This window comes from Candidozyma haemuli (assembly GCF_002926055.2).
Source record: "Candidozyma haemuli strain B11899 chromosome Unknown I_2014730914, whole genome shotgun sequence".
Classification (NCBI taxonomy): domain Eukaryota; kingdom Fungi; phylum Ascomycota; class Pichiomycetes; order Serinales; family Metschnikowiaceae; genus Candidozyma; species Candidozyma haemuli.
This window is the reverse complement of record NW_020289909.1, coordinates 62,573-81,911: the sequence shown is the minus strand read 5'-3', so window position 1 is coordinate 81,911 and position 19,339 is coordinate 62,573. Positions and strand designations below refer to the sequence as shown.

The 19,339-nt window shown below is 46.4% G+C and overlaps 13 protein-coding genes across 13 annotated transcripts; 7 read left to right on the top strand and 6 right to left on the bottom strand. All coding sequences in view use genetic code 12, as the record gives it.

Annotated features, from left to right (window-relative positions):
• Positions 1–113: 113 nt before the first annotated feature.
• Positions 114–1,613, top strand: CXQ85_004962 (uncharacterized protein; the record flags this gene model as incomplete). The annotated part of the gene is made up of 1 exon (XM_025488567.1): positions 114–1,613. The coding sequence occupies one exon, from the start codon at positions 114–116 to the stop codon at positions 1,611–1,613; it is 1,500 nt and encodes a 499-aa protein (XP_025343334.1).
• Positions 1,614–1,781: 168 nt separating this feature from the next.
• On the top strand, positions 1,782–3,535 carry RET2 (coatomer subunit delta; the record flags this gene model as incomplete). The annotated part of the gene is made up of 2 exons (XM_025488566.1): positions 1,782–2,029; positions 2,068–3,535. 2 exons carry the CDS (start codon positions 1,782–1,784, stop codon positions 3,533–3,535), a joined length of 1,716 nt encoding a protein of 571 aa, XP_025343333.1.
• Positions 3,536–3,645: 110 nt separating this feature from the next.
• On the bottom strand, positions 3,646–4,692 carry PDE1 (3',5'-cyclic-nucleotide phosphodiesterase PDE1; the record flags this gene model as incomplete). The annotated part of the gene is made up of 1 exon (XM_025488565.1): positions 3,646–4,692. The coding sequence occupies one exon, from the start codon at positions 4,690–4,692 to the stop codon at positions 3,646–3,648; it is 1,047 nt and encodes a 348-aa protein (XP_025343332.1).
• A 1,124-nt stretch (positions 4,693–5,816) lies between these two features.
• Positions 5,817–6,635, bottom strand: CXQ85_004959 (proteasome core particle subunit beta 7; the record flags this gene model as incomplete). The annotated part of the gene is made up of 1 exon (XM_025488564.1): positions 5,817–6,635. The coding sequence occupies one exon, from the start codon at positions 6,633–6,635 to the stop codon at positions 5,817–5,819; it is 819 nt and encodes a 272-aa protein (XP_025343331.1).
• Positions 6,636–8,491: 1,856 nt separating this feature from the next.
• CXQ85_004958 (uncharacterized protein) lies at positions 8,492–9,463 on the top strand (the record flags this gene model as incomplete). Its single annotated transcript, XM_025488563.1, has 1 exon — positions 8,492–9,463. One exon carries the CDS (start codon positions 8,492–8,494, stop codon positions 9,461–9,463), a length of 972 nt encoding a protein of 323 aa, XP_025343330.1.
• Positions 9,464–10,137: 674 nt separating this feature from the next.
• Positions 10,138–11,103, top strand: CXQ85_004957 (uncharacterized protein; the record flags this gene model as incomplete). The annotated part of the gene is made up of 1 exon (XM_025488562.1): positions 10,138–11,103. One exon carries the CDS (start codon positions 10,138–10,140, stop codon positions 11,101–11,103), a length of 966 nt encoding a protein of 321 aa, XP_025343329.1.
• Positions 11,104–11,131: 28 nt separating this feature from the next.
• On the bottom strand, positions 11,132–11,689 carry CXQ85_004956 (polyphosphatase; the record flags this gene model as incomplete). The annotated part of the gene is made up of 1 exon (XM_025488561.1): positions 11,132–11,689. The coding sequence occupies one exon, from the start codon at positions 11,687–11,689 to the stop codon at positions 11,132–11,134; it is 558 nt and encodes a 185-aa protein (XP_025343328.1).
• Positions 11,690–12,305: 616 nt separating this feature from the next.
• Positions 12,306–12,965, top strand: CXQ85_004955 (uncharacterized protein; the record flags this gene model as incomplete). Its single annotated transcript, XM_025488560.1, has 1 exon — positions 12,306–12,965. One exon carries the CDS (start codon positions 12,306–12,308, stop codon positions 12,963–12,965), a length of 660 nt encoding a protein of 219 aa, XP_025343327.1.
• An 80-nt stretch (positions 12,966–13,045) lies between these two features.
• On the bottom strand, positions 13,046–13,348 carry CXQ85_004954 (uncharacterized protein; the record flags this gene model as incomplete). The annotated part of the gene is made up of 1 exon (XM_025488559.1): positions 13,046–13,348. The coding sequence occupies one exon, from the start codon at positions 13,346–13,348 to the stop codon at positions 13,046–13,048; it is 303 nt and encodes a 100-aa protein (XP_025343326.1).
• A 123-nt stretch (positions 13,349–13,471) lies between these two features.
• IMP2 (endopeptidase catalytic subunit) lies at positions 13,472–13,830 on the top strand (the record flags this gene model as incomplete). Its single annotated transcript, XM_025488558.1, has 2 exons — positions 13,472–13,770; positions 13,827–13,830. 2 exons carry the CDS (start codon positions 13,472–13,474, stop codon positions 13,828–13,830), a joined length of 303 nt encoding a protein of 100 aa, XP_025343325.1.
• Positions 13,831–13,999: 169 nt separating this feature from the next.
• On the bottom strand, positions 14,000–16,021 carry CXQ85_004952 (uncharacterized protein; the record flags this gene model as incomplete). Its single annotated transcript, XM_025488557.1, has 1 exon — positions 14,000–16,021. One exon carries the CDS (start codon positions 16,019–16,021, stop codon positions 14,000–14,002), a length of 2,022 nt encoding a protein of 673 aa, XP_025343324.1.
• A 426-nt stretch (positions 16,022–16,447) lies between these two features.
• Positions 16,448–17,107, bottom strand: CXQ85_004951 (uncharacterized protein; the record flags this gene model as incomplete). The annotated part of the gene is made up of 1 exon (XM_025488556.1): positions 16,448–17,107. One exon carries the CDS (start codon positions 17,105–17,107, stop codon positions 16,448–16,450), a length of 660 nt encoding a protein of 219 aa, XP_025343323.1.
• A 667-nt stretch (positions 17,108–17,774) lies between these two features.
• Positions 17,775–19,280, top strand: CXQ85_004950 (uncharacterized protein; the record flags this gene model as incomplete). The annotated part of the gene is made up of 1 exon (XM_025488555.1): positions 17,775–19,280. The coding sequence occupies one exon, from the start codon at positions 17,775–17,777 to the stop codon at positions 19,278–19,280; it is 1,506 nt and encodes a 501-aa protein (XP_025343322.1).
• Between the last annotated feature and the right edge of the window lie 59 nt (positions 19,281–19,339).

The window sequence follows — 19,339 nt, the reverse complement described above, 5'->3', positions numbered from 1 at the left end:
GCCACTTTCAAGGTAGTCCACTTGCAAACCGTACTTACACCCGTACCTCCCATACTTTCACACTATCTACCAATCTTCCCACTCTCCACCAATCCATATCCTATTACTGTTATATGCTTGCCAGAACGCTAAAGGCCCAGTCTAGGCAATTAAGGCCAGGTATAGCGCCTAGGCTTAGCATTCGTGCTCCACAATTCCGTTTGGCTCAGTCCAGATTGTACAACCAGTACCCTTACATTCAACAGGCGTACAAGCCTTCGAGGTTTAAGAAGCTGCTTTACTTTGCTATAGCATTTGTTACTGTCAGCACATTTGCATACTACTACTTTTGGCCTAAGCATACGTTTCCTAAACTGGTGGCGAAGATCCTTAGAAAGGGTCTTTGGGCTGAATCCAATAAGGGAAATGCCGATTGGTCGCTAGCATTGAAGTACTACATTGAGGCTCTTCAAGAGTGTGATAGTTTGGATATGGATACGTTGAGTGATGAGTATACGGGTATCCAGCTTAAAATCGCCGAGATGTATGAGCGTTTGGGCATGAACGAGGATGCTAGTCTTCTTCTTACTGAGCTCAACACCTACTATGTTTCTGTGCTTACAGCACCACCAGGCTCGGATCTTGCCAAGAAGGTGAAGAATAAGGCTCATAGAGGTCGTTTGATTCAGAGAAGTTTGCGTACAGCTTTGAAGGCGTGTCAATTCATGGATGGATCTCCAGGGTTCGCCAAGGCATTCCTTATAACCAATTTGATCATTGCAAATGATGAAGCAAAGCTGAAAATGGCCGGTGATTTGATAGCTGCCGCTACTGAAGGCAAGGAAGAGTTCAAAGAACTTCAGGGTAAGACCCTTAATGAAAGTAATCCAGATGCTTTCTTTCCATTTGCGGAGGAGTACTTTGGCGTGTGTGATCTCTTGGCTGTGATTTCCATTCAGCTCAACGACATTGAAACTGGACTCTGGGCAAGAATGTTAATGACCGAGGACATGATCCAGGCCAATATGAGTCAGGACAGGATTATGCTTTCACAGTGTAATGTGGCCTCTATGCTCTACATGTTGATGGAGAAGAGAGAAGGAGAGCTTCTCATTCATCAAAGACACGTCATTGAAAGATCAGACGTTTTGGACAAGGACGAGCTTTCCAAGAAAGATATCCGTCAGCTTCGATCTCAGGCTACCAAGTATATGACCAATGAGGAGAAGCAAGTCAACGATGTGATATTAGAATCGATTAAACGTTTGCAATCGCTAGTCATTTCCACATACGACACGATCGTCACCGCTTGGAAGAAAATGCCGGCTGAACTCAAAAACGATTCCATGGACCAGACTGCGGCAATTGCAACATATGGATTAGGTGTGGTACATCTCCACTTGGGCACTTACCGTGAAGCCGAGAGATACCTTCGAGAGGCCCGTGTAAGATCAAAGAATTGCAGCTACGACGTGTTGCTTTCTGAGATTGAGCGAGAGATGGAGAAGTTGAAGCAGGAAAAGAATAAGGCTAGTCAGCGTGCTAGCGACGAGCACCAGAGTGGTTCAGATTTGCTTCAAGCCAACGAAGTGATTGACGAAATCGAAGCTACTCCAGTTCAAGCCAATGAATAAATGGCTGCAAATAGACTATACATAGCAGCGGGTATGACGCAAACCGGTACCCGCGAAAACTAACATACTTTTGAGCCCCGCACGCCGGCGATTTGGTGCGTGTCAAAAAAACACTAGTTGAAATATCCAAATCACCATAACCAAGCTACCTTCAATCCTCCCTTCATCATGGTCGTTTTGGCTGCTTGTATATGTACCCATGGCGGTAAAGCGCTCCTTTCCAGACTGTTTAGACATATCGATAAAGACAGAATCACCGCCCTCTTGGCCAATTTCCCCGGCCTTCTTTCCCAGTCCGATTCTCAAAACACCACCGTCGAAGACGAATCCGTCAGATACGTGTACCAGCCATTGGAAGAGTTTTACGTTGTTGTATTGACCAACAAACAGCTGAACATTTTGCAAGACATTGACACGTTGCACCTTTTGTGTCTGTGGTGTCCAATGTGGTGAGAAGCATTGACGAGAAGGAATTGCTTGAAAACGCTTTTGAAATTTTATCTGCTTTTGATGAAATCGCTACTTTGGGCTACAAGGAGAAGCTCACCTTGTCACAGGTGCAGACGTACTTGGAGATGGACTCGCACGAAGAGAAGATCCAGGAGATCATTGAGAGAAACAAGGAGTTGGAGGCCATTGAAGAGCGCAGAAGACGTGCCAAGGAGATCCAGCGTAAGGAGTTGGCTCGTAAGAATATGGAACAGCAACAGCTGGCGATGTTTGGCTCTCAGTCTGCTGCCGCTGCTGCCGCTGCTGCTAATAATGTCACTTATGGATATCCTACAAACAATACACCATCTTACGATTCGCCTGCTCACGTCGAAACCGACTCTGGCAGAGGCACCAACGACTTGTTGTCGAGAAAATTGGGTGCTGCCGGTGCCGCTGGTGGTGCTGGTTTGCAGTTGGGTAAGAAGGCTGGAAAGGTTGCTCAGCACGATCCTCACTCCCAGCCATTGCTCACCACCAACACGCCGTTTGCCGGTGGTTCTTTGGTTTCTGACCTTGTGAAGCCTGCTGGTAAGGAATCTACTCCTGCTTCTGCTGCCTCTAGAGTTGCTGCTACTGCCTCTCCTGCTATTCCTTCAGAAGCTGCTTCTGCCACTGCTTCGCCAGCTCCTCAGGGCGGAAAGCCACAAAATGAGGGCATCTTAATCACAGTTTCTGAAAAGATTACCGCAGACATTTCTCGTGAAGGTTCTGTTGTTACTTCTGAAGTCAAGGGTGACTTGCAATTGCGTATCAACGACCCACTGCTTGCAAAGGCAAAGATCCTATTAAAAACTGGCTCCGGTCAGACATTCCAGTACAAAACACATCCTAATGTCGACAGGGCATTGTTCAATAGCCAGAGCGTAATCGGCTTGAAGGACAAGGCCAAGTCTTTCCCAAGCAACGATCAGAGCTTGGGTGTGTTGCGTTGGAGAGCATCTGATAACAGTGGTGACAATTTGGTGCCACTTTTGGTGACTGCTTGGGTTGGTGTAAACGACGGTGTTGCCGATGTGACATTGGAATACGAAATTCCAGAAAGCTACATTTCCTCGCATCCAACGCAAGAAAGCATTGATAATGTGCAAATTATTGTACCTATAGATCTGGACGACGTGCAACTAAAAGACGAATCGGGAGCGCTGGTGAGCTACACGAACACCGAGTCTGGCGTTGTGTTTGAATTGTCGCTGATCCCACTTAGCGACCCACTGGGCACTTTCGAGTTCTCGATTCCAGCTGTGGACGAAGATGCATTGTTCCCAATTCTGGTGGGTATCGACATTCACAGAACAGAAGGTGTTACGGAAGCAGATGTTGCCTTTGGACAAGTGCAGGTGTTGGATGTCACCACGGTGGATGAGGACGAGGCTTCGTTGCCATTCACTTTGCATCTGAATGTTGTTACTGAGCTGTACACGGTCCAGTAAACGGGTAGAAGAAGTACAAAGAATAAAAACGTTACCAAGGAGAGTCTGAACCGTAAGGGACAGTGAGACGCTGACCCGGATGTATTTGATGCTAATGGCCTTTGAGGGCCCTATATTGTGAGAGAAAGACCGCTTAGAGCCATGGAAAAACGGACTCCTAGCTTGCTTTGTGCTGCTAGCGTTTGGAGCTCCTTCAACACCAACCTTCGGGGATCCAGCCCACCAGGGGTATCTTTAACATGCGTTACAATGACATTGAAGCCGTCTAGGGGCGATGAGCAGAACGACAGAAACACTTCTAGTTCGCCTATTAGATGCTCAGGCATCAAATGGCCATAGAGTTCAACAGGAGGTTCTTGTGAGGCCATAGAGCATTCAAGCACTATAGCTTTTAACGAGCCGTCAGCGACAAACGGCGCCACTTTAAACCAAATCTGGCGATTTAGCTCTTTTCCCAGCACAGCATCAGCCTCAAAGTCTCCAAACACCAAAAGCCTAGCGTTTGATGAAATATGATGGATGAGGTACGCCAGAGACAAGTAAGGGACCGTTCCCTCGTCTGTTTTCGTGACGCCATGCTGAAGATCGAACATTGTGATAGTATATGCCCCGTTATTTGTCAGAAACGGCTCCTTTGGCTCCACTCGAGACATGCCAATGGTGCCCAAAGACACCATATCAGGCCATATCTTCCCATTGAAGATATTCTCCTGAAGCGTCTGCGCCGTGAATTTCGACGCATACACGGTAGCTTTGTTCTTTGCAAAGTCAGCCTCCGCCAGGTTAAGCACCAACGCCGCTATGTGGTCGAGATGGGGATGTGTAACTAGAATTGTGGGGACGCACAGCATGATCCTCTTCAGGCTATGGAAGGGATTGCCAGAGACCGAAGCAAAAGGATAACATGGCTGGAGCGCCACATAAGCGTCTAACTCATCAGAATCTTCATACAACCGAAGCAACCGAGACGGGCTCTCCTTATCAGCTATAAGCTCAGCCAACAGTAAACTACCAGAACCAGCATCCACTTGCAAAAGCGGCAGGTTGGCAGCCAGCACGGTACTATAATCAACATTGTGTGGTTTTATCAACAAGGAGCACGTGCTGGACTCTATGGGTCCTCCTGAAGCTCCCAAGAAGGTGATATCGAAAGACATCAGTGGTGTGGTGGAAGTAGTAACCCACATAGACGAGCTTGACAGGCCAAGGTGACAGAGGCCAGTGTGCAGGACGGTGGTTTTAGACCAGCCTTGTTGTACTGGCGATATGGAAGAAAATATGAAGATGATTTTCCATGTTGGATAGCGCCGGTTCTCGTTAGACCTTTATGGTTTCTTGGACTTTTGCTTGATCGGCGTTGCTCCCCGGGAAGTTGCAGTGTCGATCGCATTGGGTGGTATTCACATGGAGGTTATTGGGTGCAAAATGGGGAAACTCGATGGGTTGCTGGTTTGGCGGGATGGAAAGGTAGATTGTGATTTTGGACGGCTTGAAGGGTTCTAGAAACGTCGTTTGCATGGAATTTGGAAGCTTGGGGTTGTTTGTTGGTGTCTTGTTGGCGGTGAGAACTGTGCAGAAGGTGGAAATACGACTTATCCAAACCAAGCAGGCTCTGATCATCGGTCCATTTTGTGGCTAATCTTTGGAAATGACTTGCTGGATGGTACTTTTCTTCTGGTAAGCTTTTGGTGGTAGGTTTTTATGGGGAATGGCTGGTGGTGTTGGTGTGTGGGTTTAATGGCTGCAAAACGCCAGCCGTACCACTGCCATCGTTTATGTCAAAGGAAAAAAGACCATAATATTATGTTCTTTGGATCTTTTCTATGCTTCGGTCATTGCCGAGCCTATTGTGTTGGCCCTGCGTGTCTGTCTGTGCTTCGTAACCAGAAGCTGCAAGGAACGTATTGTGAGTCTCAGTGATTGTCATGATGTGATTCGTTGATCTAGAGAGCCAAGAGAAGGTCCAGGAGAGGATTCGGGGGAAGAAGGGTGCTTGGAATCGGAAATCGCCGTTATGGCTTTGTTTTTTTATTGTTAGAATAGATGTTATTGGATTTTGATAAGGGCGACGCTCCAGAAATGTAACATACAAGTGTAGATAGATCAGCAGTCGGGGTTGGGATGTTTACTTGGGAGTTCGGGCCGTTGCTGATGGATTGTTTGTTGCCACTCGGCTTCTGGTTCTTGTAAGCCATTATGCTATCGTATCAGCCAAATTTACCCACTGTCCATCAATCCACCGTCTACACCTACAGTACCTTCACTTTATCGTTTCATTCATCTATAGCTGTTTGCTGCCGTAGCCAATGATGTTCTCGGCGAACTTCCAGCTCTGGTTGTCCACCTTGACTCCCTTTTCAAACTTCACGTCAACCTTGCCTTCGTCAAACGTCAACACCACAAACGAAAATTTGTCGCCTGCACGAGCATCTCTGTAATAAAGCACTCTCATGGAATTGACTATAGCTTCACGGGCGTCTTCCTCAGCAACCTTTTCAAAGTCCAGGTCGTATGGCACCAACTTTCTCAACAATGGAATAGCAAGGTGAGAGCCAAACCCGGTGGCAAGAGCCAGGGCGCCGTACGCAACACCCAAAAGGTCAACGTATCTCATAAATGGTGTTCTGTCATCGTTGAAGCCGGCAACAATGATGGCGTTCCACAAGGGGTCCATCTTCAGCCTTCTGTTGTACAAGAGCCTGGTCAAGTATTCATGAACATGTGGAGCACGCAACTTGTGGCCACCGTCACTATCGTAAACCTCTTCGTCAGTCTCCAATTGGTGCAAAAGACGCTCAATATGTTGCAAGTCAGAAATGTCACCTGAAATACCCACAATGGTCTCCTCGCCCACTCTGATCAACCTTTCAAGATTGCTGAATCTAAGAAGCGACCCGTAAGAGCCCATATTATCGGCAGCAAGTGCCACACCGTTCTTGAACTTGAGTCCCAAGACAGAAGTACCGGTGATTATAGGTTGTTGCGTGTGAGAAGTTGGGATTTCCGAAGCTTCCTTTGTGCTAGCGCCAGCAATGGCATGGTTGTAGGCGCCGTAGACGTCATCACGTGGTCTGCCCCATGCAAAAGGGTCGTGGTTCATGATGTGTGGATGGGAAGTAGTATTGAGTGGGTTGTCGTTGTAGATGTAGTGGTGGCGAGGCATTATCTTCAGTTCACACCCGTACCTCAGGCAACCTCCCCAACACGAATCCTCCATTAATGGGACCCCAAAAGGGTGGTTTTTTGAAGCTTGGTGTAATTTATTTGTTTCTTGGGCTGTTTTGGTTTGTTTGTGGGGGTTTTCAGAAGTTGGCTTTGTATGGCTGATTTTTGGTATATGGGTGTGGAACCAGAATGGTTGCGAAATGCCATAAGAAGGTGAGTATTTCTATGATTTGTGTGAATAAAGAGATCTATTTTCTTTATATATATATTTTCTTAAAAATTTGAAGATTTGATTTTGAATGAAATGCAAAGTTACAGAAACCAAAAAAAGGGAAGAATTGATAAAGTGCAGCAAGAGAATGAAGAAAGGTGTTTCATGGATACTACTGGCCAAAAGAGCCCTTAATGGTTCATTATTGGTGACTGGAGATTTAAAAGTATGCTTTCATTGGCCCAATTACCGAACAGAAGCTGTCCAGATGGAGATGTTGGAATGGTTATTAGATGGACTTTGTCATTGACTTCGTTACCAATTGTTCATCAGGCATTGAACAGTATCCAGTTCAACCAACTATGACCATTTTAACGATGAATTACAGCAAATGGCCACTCTTCGTCATCCTGATTATCCAATTCATTTTTAATTCATCATTGAAACCGGTAACTGACATTCCTAAGGCCTCCACTTCCCACCTAACCTTGACCAATTACCAACAGCCAACCGTTCCAACGTCAACAAAACAAAATTACTTTTTCCACCGACTTCCTCCCACATTTTCCATTAGTTCATCACCCAACGTCAATTCCTTCACCAAAACAGCATATCCTTCTTCCTCATCCTCCCACTCCACTCCAATTCCACTCCAATCACACCCAGCCCCACCTACAGACTCTCCGAATCTATCGTTTATTCACTATGCATTTGCAGCAGACCACCGCAAAACTCACATTTCAAGAAGTCTTCCTCCTAAAACACAAGCTCGGCTCCACCGCTGTCGACCTGGTCAACCTCAGCAGCACTAGGAGGCTTGTACCTGAATCTCTTCGACAACTCACATCTCAAAAGCACCTCACCTTCCTTAAGCTCAATAGGCTTAAGAGGAGCAGAACCACTGCTTGAGGCGCTCACCTCTTTGGGTAATCTTCCATCTGGAGCACATGGATGTGGTTGAGGTTTGCTAGATGGGGCAGCTAATGTTAGTAGGCTTCGTGATAAAAGACTATTTGTACATACAGTGGGCGTGGGGACCTCCAACAAACTTTATAAGAGGAACGTGCTTCAATAAGGCCACAGACTGTCTCATTGTTGGTGGGTGGTTTATAGATGAGTAGTAGGATCTAAAGGTTGAAAGACGGTTGGCCCCGGCGGTTCCAGGTTTGGTGTGCTGTGTGCAGGTCCGACTTGCTGACTCCGAGAGAGAGAAGTCCAACGGAGGGTGTGGAGGGTGTATTTGGATTTGGGGATATGTTTTTAGGTAATTGGGAGGATTCGGAGTGGAATGGGGTGTTTTTTGATTGTTTTGAGGTTGGGAGGTGTGGAAATGGTGGACGTTTGGTGTACAGTTTAAGCATTATACGCCGGGAAGAGAAGGGGTGCTGAAGATGTGGAAGAAAGGAAGGTTTTGAAAATGCGAGGGAGCCAGATGGAAGAAAGGATTTGGTTAAGTGGATTTATGATTGAAAATCAACCAAAGAGACCTCCATGGTGGGCATGCTTAACCAGTTGGTGCTTTTCGCAGCCATTTCACAAACCCAAGAAACCCACTTTTACTACTTACTTTAAAACATCAAATGATTTTTACAGAATTGCCTGAAAGTATCATCGACAGAATCCTCTTCTTCGCTTTCCTTGAAGGCGGCTTGGAAGCCGTGGTCAACCTTTCACTTACTTGTTCCACTCTACGCAAACAAGGAAACGCTTTTCTCTATTCAGCCATTCCACTTGTGGTTCGTGACAAGCCACTGTCTCAGTCTAAATCTTATGAAATGTTGGATAATATCGAGCCCTTGTGCCGCTTGCTTTCACGCGATCTTCGTCTTTATGACTATAAGAACCAACCACTTTCGTTTGATGGTTTCCAGTGTTTGAGCACATTGACCGTGGAAGCTAGGGATCTTTCTTTCCTCGTTAAACTAGCTCCTTTGGAGAGACTTCGTTCTTTTACGATCGTTTATGACCATAAGAAATTCGATAGGAAGCATGTGGCGAAGATGAGACAAGAAATGGAGGGTATGGGTGAAGAGTTGGCGATTCCAGCCTTGGAAGTGTTTAGAGTTTCGTCTGCAAAACCAAAAGTCGATACGCCATTTAGGAACTTGATTTCGCCTAACTGGAAAAACCCTCGAGGCGTCGAGGACTACGATAAACAGTTCTCTTCGTCTACATGGTCCAAGTACGCCCTGGCCTTCCAAGGGAAGCACAAGAACCTCGGCGCCATATTCTTCATGATCTTGGAAAATACCAAAAAGAGTATAAGAGTTGCAGAGATCCTTGGAATTGACTTTTCGTTCATTATGTCCAGAGAACGTACGCTTAAGTTCTCTCGAGACTGTAACCTTATTCTTAACAATCCTTCAATCATACATGCTTATTCGTGGATGGAACGAGTAAAATCCAAGAAGAGATTGACGATTTTGATTGAAAACAGAATTACCAGTACTGTTCTGGTTGTGGTGAAGAAAAAGAATAAGGAGCCTGTTACCCTGGTGAAGGATCTGGGTCTTTTGGTTGAAATGAGGAACAGAATGAACGCCTGGGTGTAGAGGAAGGGAAGTTGTTTATAGGGAAATTTAGATAGTTTAGTAAAGAGAGTTGTAGAAGGAATATAGTTGGTTAGGGTAGGAATTGAGGTGGTGGATTCAGTAGATAGAGGCCAATAAAGGTAGGTGAATAACGACACACGACTAACAACCGGATTCCAAATACTTGATCCTGTTATTAAAAAAGATAGAATTTGCTGGATTTGAAACTGAAGTTAATTTAGTCTTTTTTATAATTGGTATATTGGGGATACATGGTTACCTGGTACCAGTGAATGGTCATATAGAACCAGTGAATGGAAGTACCATCTTTTGAAGTAACCAATCAAACCAACCCAAATCTGATAATTCATATACTTTTTTAATCACCAAAATAAACATAAACTACCCCCATTTCTTTCCTCTCCCTCTCTTCTTCCTCCTCCACTTCCACCCTTCATATCCACTACTAGCACCCTCCACCAACTCCCAACTCTCCCAACCAGACCACCTTCCCGTACCCAAAAACTCCCAAAAATCAACCCCTCTTTCCACCAACCCAAAGTATAAATACCCTCCGTTTCCTCCCTTCTGTTCACCTTTTTCCACCACTTCTTCCTCTCCCTCTCCTCCCTCCACCTCGTCCTGTGCGGATCTCATAAATAATCTACCTCACTACTACCACTCCACCACAAAGCATGTCTGATAAACTACAAAAAACTATAGCCAGGTTCCAGCTGAGAATCGATAATAAGGACTTCTACGAGGCCCATCAGACCCTCAGAACTATCACAAACAGATACGTCAAGTCCAAGCAGTACAGCAGTGCCATTGACTTGTTGTACCAGGGCCTGACGATATTGGCTAAGAACAAGGAGTATGCTTCTGCCAGTGATCTTATTGTGTACTTGATTCTGGTGTATGAGGAGAGCAACACGCCATGCTCTGGCGCTGGCGATGCTAGACAGTATAGAACAAAGATCATTGAGTTGGTGTCGTTACTTCCAGATACAGACCCTTCGTTGGGCGACTTGTCGAAACGTGCTCTACAGTGGTCGATTAACTTTGGAGAGGTGAAGTCGATTTTCGGCGACTCCCATTTGCATCATGTGTTTGGCGTTAAGTTGCTTAACGCTTCTGCTGCTCAGCCTAGTGAAGAAGAGAAACATAAGTTCTTTACGGTGGCTGAATTGCACCTTGTTTTGGGCACTTACGAGTCTTTGCCTGCTTACATTGACTTTTTGTATAAATGGTACGAGACTCTGGGCGGCGACCCGGGCTTGTACTTGAGCAGAGCTGTGGTCAACTATGCGTACTTGAAGAATGTCAAGTTCGTCCATACTGCGATTAATCTCTTTTTGGCAAGGTACCTTGCTGCTGAAAAGGAGAACGTCGAGGAACTCCAGGAAGAAGGCCAGAAATTGTTCTTCTTTGAGCTGTCCAAGCTCTTGAACTTCTTGCAGTTGTTGGCCATCACTCTCGACAAATCGGACGCTGGCGATAAGTTCATGAAGTTATACTCCAACTACAAGCCATTGATCAGCCAGCAAGGTCTTATCAACCCGATGGACTATCTTGGCCGCTTGTTCTTCAACTTGAAGTTGGGCAACACCTCTGGCGGCGGCAACATGCTTGCCAACATGATGGGCAGTCTATTCAAATAATCAACAGAAAAATCATTCTTGGGCACCTTTAAAACTCTTCGCTGTCTTTGACAATGCACGAAGCGTCAAGAGCTGTGACCAACTCGGCCCTTTTCCCCTTGAGAAGCTCATGTTTGGCTTCGCTATACGTGCACCACCTTCGTTCTCTCTTGGCAGCCTCAGGCCACTCCGGGCTAAGTTGCTCCACCAACATCTCGTAAAAATGGAACTCCAGCTTCGGTATCACCTTAAGAGGATCAAAATCTTCTCCTTGTTTCAACACTGGCGCTTTGGCTCCTCGTGTATCATACACAACAGGCAACTTCTTAAGAATACGTCCTTCACAGCCAGCCTCTTCCCATGTTTCACGAGCTGCCGTGATGACAAAATCATCTCCTTCATCAATTTCAATCCCCCCTTTAGGAAACACCCATTGGCCCTTATGAGCAGAAGACAGAATCATGATCACCTTCTCTTTGGACTCTTCAAGACATATACATCCTGCGACCATGCGAGCGCCATTTTCTGGATTATACCGCTGGTGCTCTCTTCCCACACGTGAGTGAGCAGCTTTCACAGGCAAATTGGGGTTGGTAGATTGGGCCATCAAGTGTTGATGGAGTAAGAGACCTCGTGCACTGGGATTTATTGGGGTGGCTGAATCGTGGAGAAAGTCACGTGCGGCCAGTTGAAATCTGGGGAATGTACGGTTCCCCTGGCTTCTAGAGGCTTGAGAAGGTGGATGTATGGAGAAAAGAGAGGAGGTTTTATTGGCTGAGGTGGTTCTTCAATTTGGAGGGTTGTTGTTGGTCGATGCAAGGCTGGCTGTTTCGCAGCCAAAAGTGGTTGCCTAAGGCAGCTGTTCAAAGCACCAACAGCACCTCAAGATATGGAGAAAGAATACAATTGGTTTCATCTATGGTTTTCGCTCTGTGGAGTTGATTTGACCTGGAATTGGGAGGTGTTTCGGTTCGCCGGTTCTTCATCCATCCAGATACACCTCACCCCAAGACAATCCCTCTACGCCCGTCTAAACAAACACATAGAAACCATCCAAAAGACTTGAAGGTAGTTTCATCCTTTGATTCCATTTGTTTTCCCCAAATTTTGTCCCCTTGAAATCCCATTAGCTTGCTGTTGGTTGTTATGTTTCACGTGACCTCAGCTCGAATCAACGACTGAAAAGCAGCATCTCGGTAGATCTGGCCAACGCCGTGTCTGCCATGTTTGCTTCATTATTTCTCCTAATAAGCGTGGCTCTCGCTCATGGATCTCATGGCAGCCATGAAGTCCCCGTTAGACCGCCAGGAATGACCTGGCAAGAATGGCACATGAAGGAAGAACACCAGATGGACGGTTTCGATGCAGTGAGTTTCTTCAAAATGCACGATCTAGAGAACAAAGGCTACTGGACGGTTGACGACGTTTTGTATGTTTACGGATTGACCCGTGACGAGGTTGTTGGCGATGGCAGTGGTATGGGGGAACATGCCCAGGAAGAGAAAGTGTCGCCAGAAGCCAAGGCTCAAGTTAAGAATGTGGTGATGGCGCTTTTGGACTCCAACAACGATGGAACCATCACTTTGGAGGAGTGGAAGAAGTTTGTGGAGCGCAAGGACGAGTTGCCAGACTTTGGGTACGGTCCAGGCCACCATATGGACTTTGAGAGTGAATATGAGAACCATCACTGGAACAAGTACCACAAGAACCAGGACCCAGACGTCCACATCAAGCACAAGGAAGATATCGAGCACGAGCTCTTGCACCATGCCCACGAGATCGAGGGCACCCACGGGAACGATCCTGACATCAGGAAGATAGCAAAGGACTTTGCCAGTCCAGTGAAGATTCACAACGTTCCCCAGAAGTACTTGGCGAAATAGGAAAGACAGAGGAGAGGGAGATAAAAGAGAGGGAGAGATACCAAAAATGAAAACGAACCGGTGTATATTAATATTACATGCTACTGGCCCGCAACGCTCAGTGCACATGCTCTTAGCGTGTCAAGGTCGCTCTGACACTTTTTCGGATCGCCGCCGTTCAAACGCAAGCACGCCTCGTACCCCTGAAGCTTGCCAGCACAGGTATTCTGGATCTTCTGGAAAAGCGGCACCTTGGTCTTGACGCATCTGCTCAAGTTCTCTTGCTCCAACAAGCAATCAGCCTCCGAGGGCGGTTTGGACATGCACTTGTGAAACGCAAGAAACTGCTCGGGGCAATTCCGTGCAATGTCCTCAACCATCATCTGGTCTAGCGATCCCGACATGTTGTTTGAATTGGGTGGTACCTTGGTTAGGAAAAGAAGGTGGTAGGTGAGTAGTGCGATGTTGGAAATTTCGCAGCCTCTTAAGTAACCATACACTTAGAAGTGACATCTAGCCTCCCCCCAATGCGCCAGACCATCAAGACGGCGCTAGTGACACTTCTGTGGTTCCCTGTGCTTTATACGGCTATGGATTATGGGTACTCGCCGTGCCAGATCTCGGGAAGTTCCATGACGCCCACGTTCAATCCAGGAACGGAAACAACTGCCAAAGACGTTGTGCTAGTGAGGAAGTTCATGCTACGGAAGAAGGGCGGCTTGAAAAGGGGCGACATTGTCATGTTCAGACTGCCGTTGGACCCTGAAAAGCTTATGACAAAGCGTATAGTGGGTGTTCAGGGCGACTTGATCAACCCTAGACCTGAGTACCCCAGACAAAAGGCGACGAGGGTGGGTAGAAACCATTTGTGGGTGGAGGGAGATAATGCGTTCCACTCAATCGACTCTAATACGTTTGGAGCGATCAGTCTGGGGCTTGTTGTGGGTAAAGTGGTGCTGTTGATGTGGCCGGTGAGCCGATGGGGCACTGACTTGAGTAAGGGAGGAAGAGATGCGCTTGTGAAGCCTGGGGAGTCAGTTGATGATCTTTAGGGGCTAGTTGGTGATTTTTAGGAGCTGCTGGTTGTGCTGGATAAGCCATGGATCGACTTTGGAGGGGCCAGCGGTTGGTGGGTTCCGGTTTCGAGGCGTTTGACGGATATGCCTGGTGTATTCCTCTTCAAGGATCCATTCTTCCTTGTCACAGCCTAGGGCCGCTTTGCCACATTCGGAAATGGGAATCCAGAGCCCGAAAGCCTGGGAGAACCGCCATCCTTTATGCTGCTTGGCTCTTGTGCCTCGAGAGTACTCTCGTTTGAGAATTTTCATATACTCAGTGGGAACATACGCCTCCACGCCTTCGAACCACGCTTTTTCAGGCTTGAGCTCCTCGTGAAGAAAGAAATGGTCATCTTTGCAGTTATATAAACGGCCAGCGTTCCACTGCTCGATCTCCATATTCCTCAATTCGAGTTCGACTGACTCTTGGAGCCCAGGTGCATCTTTAAACAGTTTAGACGCTTCTTCATATTCTGGATTGAAGATCCGGTGAAGATGCGAGTTTTGCCTGGTTCCTGGAGAGTTTTGGACGTTCTCAATGTCATCAGAAACACCTAACCCAGTGATATCCACATATAATCCAGACGATACGTCAATGAACCGAGCATCAATAACATTAGCGCCGTTGCCCTTCTCTCGCTTATAAAAATTGGGGTTCACGTCAACGAAGTACATATGGCCTGTTGGTTCTTCGTCGTTAAGGTCAACCACGATAGACTGGTTATAGTTTCGTGCAAGAGAATGAAGACTCTTCATGGACATTTGCACGTCTAGATCGTCGTCCCATGGCATGTTGAGCCCGTTCCAGTACCATCCAAGAAGAGTTCCATGAGCTAGCCATGTTCTAAGGCCGGCGTCATTTGCAAACCTGAGCCATGCTTTCGTGAGTCTGTGCAAAACCGCTGTTCGTTCATATGGCGAGTAGGTGGTCTTTTTAAAGAACCGCCAGTCATAGTGACTTCCTTTGCTGCTTCCAAGGATTCTTGCTTCATGAAAGTACTTCTCTTCTTCGTTCACTGACTGAATGTTCAGTGTCAATTGACCGTCAAGGTCATCAGAAAAGACCAACGGCTGGTTCTGGAACTCTGTTATATCTAGCTCCTCAGGCAAAGCTCTCTTGACAAACCTGAACGATTCATACTGTGGATCTTCATCATCTAGACGAGGTACATTCAAACAGCTCCATCTACTCTTCAATCGTGAAGCCTGCTCCTTTAACAGAACCCATTTCACATCACTATCCTTGACATGCCCAGCCAAAACCTCCAAATCTGATTTTTCAAAAGCTGGCCCCTCATCCTCTCCATCAATTGGAACCACAACCAGCAGTCTATCGTTCTCCCCTGGTCCAACTCCCAAAAGAACAATCCTTCTGGGTAAATGCAAATTGTACAATAAATAGTTGGCTCCCACGTACCGTCTGGCAAATTCCAGAAGCGGCTCGTCTGTGGGACCCACAATGCTATATTTTGGTAGATCTGGAGACGTCTGAGCCACCTGTTCACAAACACCTTCTGACTTCTTGATCCCCAATGCCTCTTGGAACTCACTACAGCTTCCCACTGATCCTATATCTTTATATCGTAGTCCTGGTTGTAAGTCCAATGCAGATACCCATCTAAAGGGCAATTTCAAGCCCAGATCAAACGAAGTCTCGTCCAACGAAGAAACAATGCTCTTGATCCAAAGTGCCGGTAGTAGTCTTGGATCATATTCCATGGAGAGCTGCTTATACTGCTTGCTAAACACATTAGAATCCCCCAAAAGCGGCCATGGTATAAAAGACTGTTCAATTAATGGACTACGGTTGGCCAAGTAGTGTTTCATGTCAATGGGCGTGTAAACCTTTGGGTATTCCATGTTGGACACACCAGTGAAGGTATTGATAAGGCAAATCACCACCAACAAGGCAGCAGAGGCTTCTGGAGAAGTAGAGTTACCGAAAAGGGCAAGTAGAAGCGACCAGAGCCTCCACCATGTCCGTTTAGCTACAAACGTGACGGATCGTAGGAAGAACATGGAGTATGTGGTGATGATTTTGCAGCTATGCGCACCAGCAGTAGTTAAGTATGAGAAGTAGGAGGAAGAAGTGGAAGACAATGTGATTTTTATTTGACTTTCTTGCTATGTGAAATCTATTATATACTTTTGCTGTTTTGGAAGTCTTTTCTTTCCTGTTGGTGGTAGAAGTAATAGAGGTATGGGCAGTCAGAGAATACCCAAAGGACGTAGCAGTAAGATGTTCCAGTGGCAGTATCACGACGTTTCTAAGTTAATAACGTTGGAATTATCCATCAGGTACCTCTTTTGGCTGTTTTGACCAGCTTTTGGTGGTCCTAGGCCACCATAATCGTTCTTTCCTGCCCTAAACAGCATCCTCGTCGCCAAAACTTCCTCTCTTTCCCTCCAAAGACCTCTTCTCCTCCTCTTCCTCTCCTGCTCCTTTCAACTCACAACGTCTCTCAACAACTCGATCGCCCAGAGATGGAACCTCACAAAGATCTGGGCGTCGTTGGTCAACTCCACTAGCGATTTCGGTCTAATTTTCGATCTCCTCAAGTACCTCTCGTTATCCACATTATTCAGCTGCTCAGCTTCGTGAGCCAAATGCTTCTCCACCTGCCGTTGTATAGACAGAATGATCTCGCTCATATAAGTACTCACCACATCCCAGTTTCGTAGAAGGTGCAGCTCCTCGTCACAGCCCATGACAAGAGCATACTTTCGTTCACCGCCTCTAGAATTCACATCCTGAATTTTGAACACTCGGCTCATACAGAACCCATTCACCACATCTCCAAAGAACACTGGTTTCAGTGAATCTGCTGATGTCTCCACAGATAACAGTTTCATCACGAGCTTGACATAGGCTGTATAAACGCTCTGTGACGACGGGTACCGCGTAGATATATACTTTTCGTCTTCGTTAACCGAACTGGCTAGGTTTACCGCTTCGTTCGGTAGTATTAGTTCACACAGAGCACACGACTGGAGCTTGGATGAAGAGGCGTTGCTCAGGTCCAGCCGGCTTTGCTGGGTGCATATGACGATGGAAGGTCCGTGGATCTCGCAGAAATGAGCAAGACTGAAGACGAAGTTGGGCATTATAAGAGCATGGAACGTGGAGTAGGGAAGACGTGGTTTGGTTTGGTTGATGGAAGGCTTAGTGGGGACGAATATGGGGAAAGTCACGTGATATGGTTCGAAATATACGGTTTTTCAAGAGATCCAAGCGTCGATAAGAGAAAGGGAGGATTGGGTTGGCATATTTGGGTGCCATGATTTCCATTAGTTTAGTTTGATTGTATTTGTCAGCTTGTGGGGCAGTTTGGATGGTCTGTTCGTTCATTGCTTCAACCGCACTTTTGCAACCATTCCAGAGACCCATAGACATCCGGGGAGCCAGACATGTCAGGAGAAAAGTAAGATATCCAGCATATTCCTGAAGGTCCAAATAGTTTGGATATTTCCTTAAAATTCAGTATTCGAGACTACTTCCCGAAATACCTAGGCATATCTGAATACACCATAGAGCCCATAAGTCCCATTCAACAGCACCACCATCCACTAAACCAGTATATAAACACCTTTTCCTGTTTCTCCCACCTCATTTGACTCTAAATTCATCCTCTCCCTGCCTCTGCAACCATTCCCTACCCAAGTACTACGACCACCTCCATATCTACACCCGTGCACCCATACTTAACCACCTGCCAAAGCTTATCTCTCCATCTTCTCCACGCATCACTACCAACACACCCATGACGGCTCAATGACTCTACTGATCCTGCTAAAAGAACTCACCCTCGTGGGTTTCCATGATTTCGTCCATGAAGATATGGACGGCCAGCTACGCCATGTTTTTTACTCGTTGCACACTCCACAAATGGAGCCTCTATACGTGAGCGAAACGGTATTCACAACTTCTACACTATCGTTTGGGAAAGTGACTCTTCCACGTCTCCCACTGCAGCTTTTCCATGTGGTGGTAAAATTGTGGTATAAGACGGAAACGCAGGACTCGTGGATCTTGTATTATGAAGCGGTGGTGGATCTACGAAGGTTGGTGATGCTTCGCAAGCCGTTCCGAGAGTTAGACGACGAGAGTTTGATAGAAAATAGCATTGTTTGGTGTTTTGACGAGAAGGAGTATACGTTGCCTGAGAACGTTAGGGATAAGAGGGTAATGCAGTCGGATAGAAGGACTTCTGTGACTAGAGGTAGAAATGTACCTAAACAGTCGTATACTATGGACGATATACGGCACTTGACAAGCCTAGATACGGGGATCAAGGAATTGACGTTGCTGAATATTAAGCTTTCACAGCAGATCGATGGCGTTTTGGATTCTATCAAGGGGAAGGTTTCCCAGCACGATCCTGAGGTTTCCAGAGCCCTAAAGTTCAGAATCCATAATTTGCATCGGTACATTAACAAGCAGCGCAACAACAACGATACGCTCAGTTCGAAAGTCTACGAAAGAAAAGTGTTGATTGGGAACCTTAATCGTGCGCTAGAAGACCATTTCCCACCGTTTAAAGATCTCTGTGAGGGCCAACTCGAATATGTAACCTCACAGATTGATCCTATTCATGAATCGCTCAGTGCAGCCATTTACCCCGAGCTCATTGTCTCTTTGAAAGCCGTTGGCGGGGTTATAGCCGAGGCGTTCCATATAGAACCACGGACTGGCGCTGGGAAATTCTCTATCTTGGGAACCGAATTCCCCAGCTCCACAAAAGACCTCCTCGAGGTATGTTACAATCCAACCAAACAACTACATTCTGAGTCAGAAGAGTATTCGCATGCTGAACTCCCTACAACAATAGATAAGGTCAACGCAGGGCTCTCATACATAGTGGCTACGATGCTCATTCTTGCTGATATCCTTGGAGTGCTGCTCAACTACACAATGAAGTACTTTGGCAGCCGCAGCACGTTGGTCGATCATCTTCTGGCACCTTCTGGCGGGAACAGTAAATCTGTCAAGGTCATCTACCCTTTATACTTTGATGTGAGACATACAGAGAAAACCACGGACCGTGCGGGCCGGAAGCAGCTCAAGAACTTAAAGTTCGAACAAGGGCTTTATCTTCTTAACCGAAACTTGGTCACGCTAATGAGCGCAGCTTCAAATCTCTATTTGCAGCTTTACCACGATGGTAAAATACACTTAACCATGCCATCAGAGAGCGTGGATAACCTACTATGGAACCTCAAAAGTCTTCTCTTATTCATGACAGCTTCTTACAAGGCCCAGGAGGCCAGCGATACTTAATAAAAATGCATTAAGGCTTTGTGTGAGTTTGTGTGTGTGAAAGTGTGGGGTATATACTG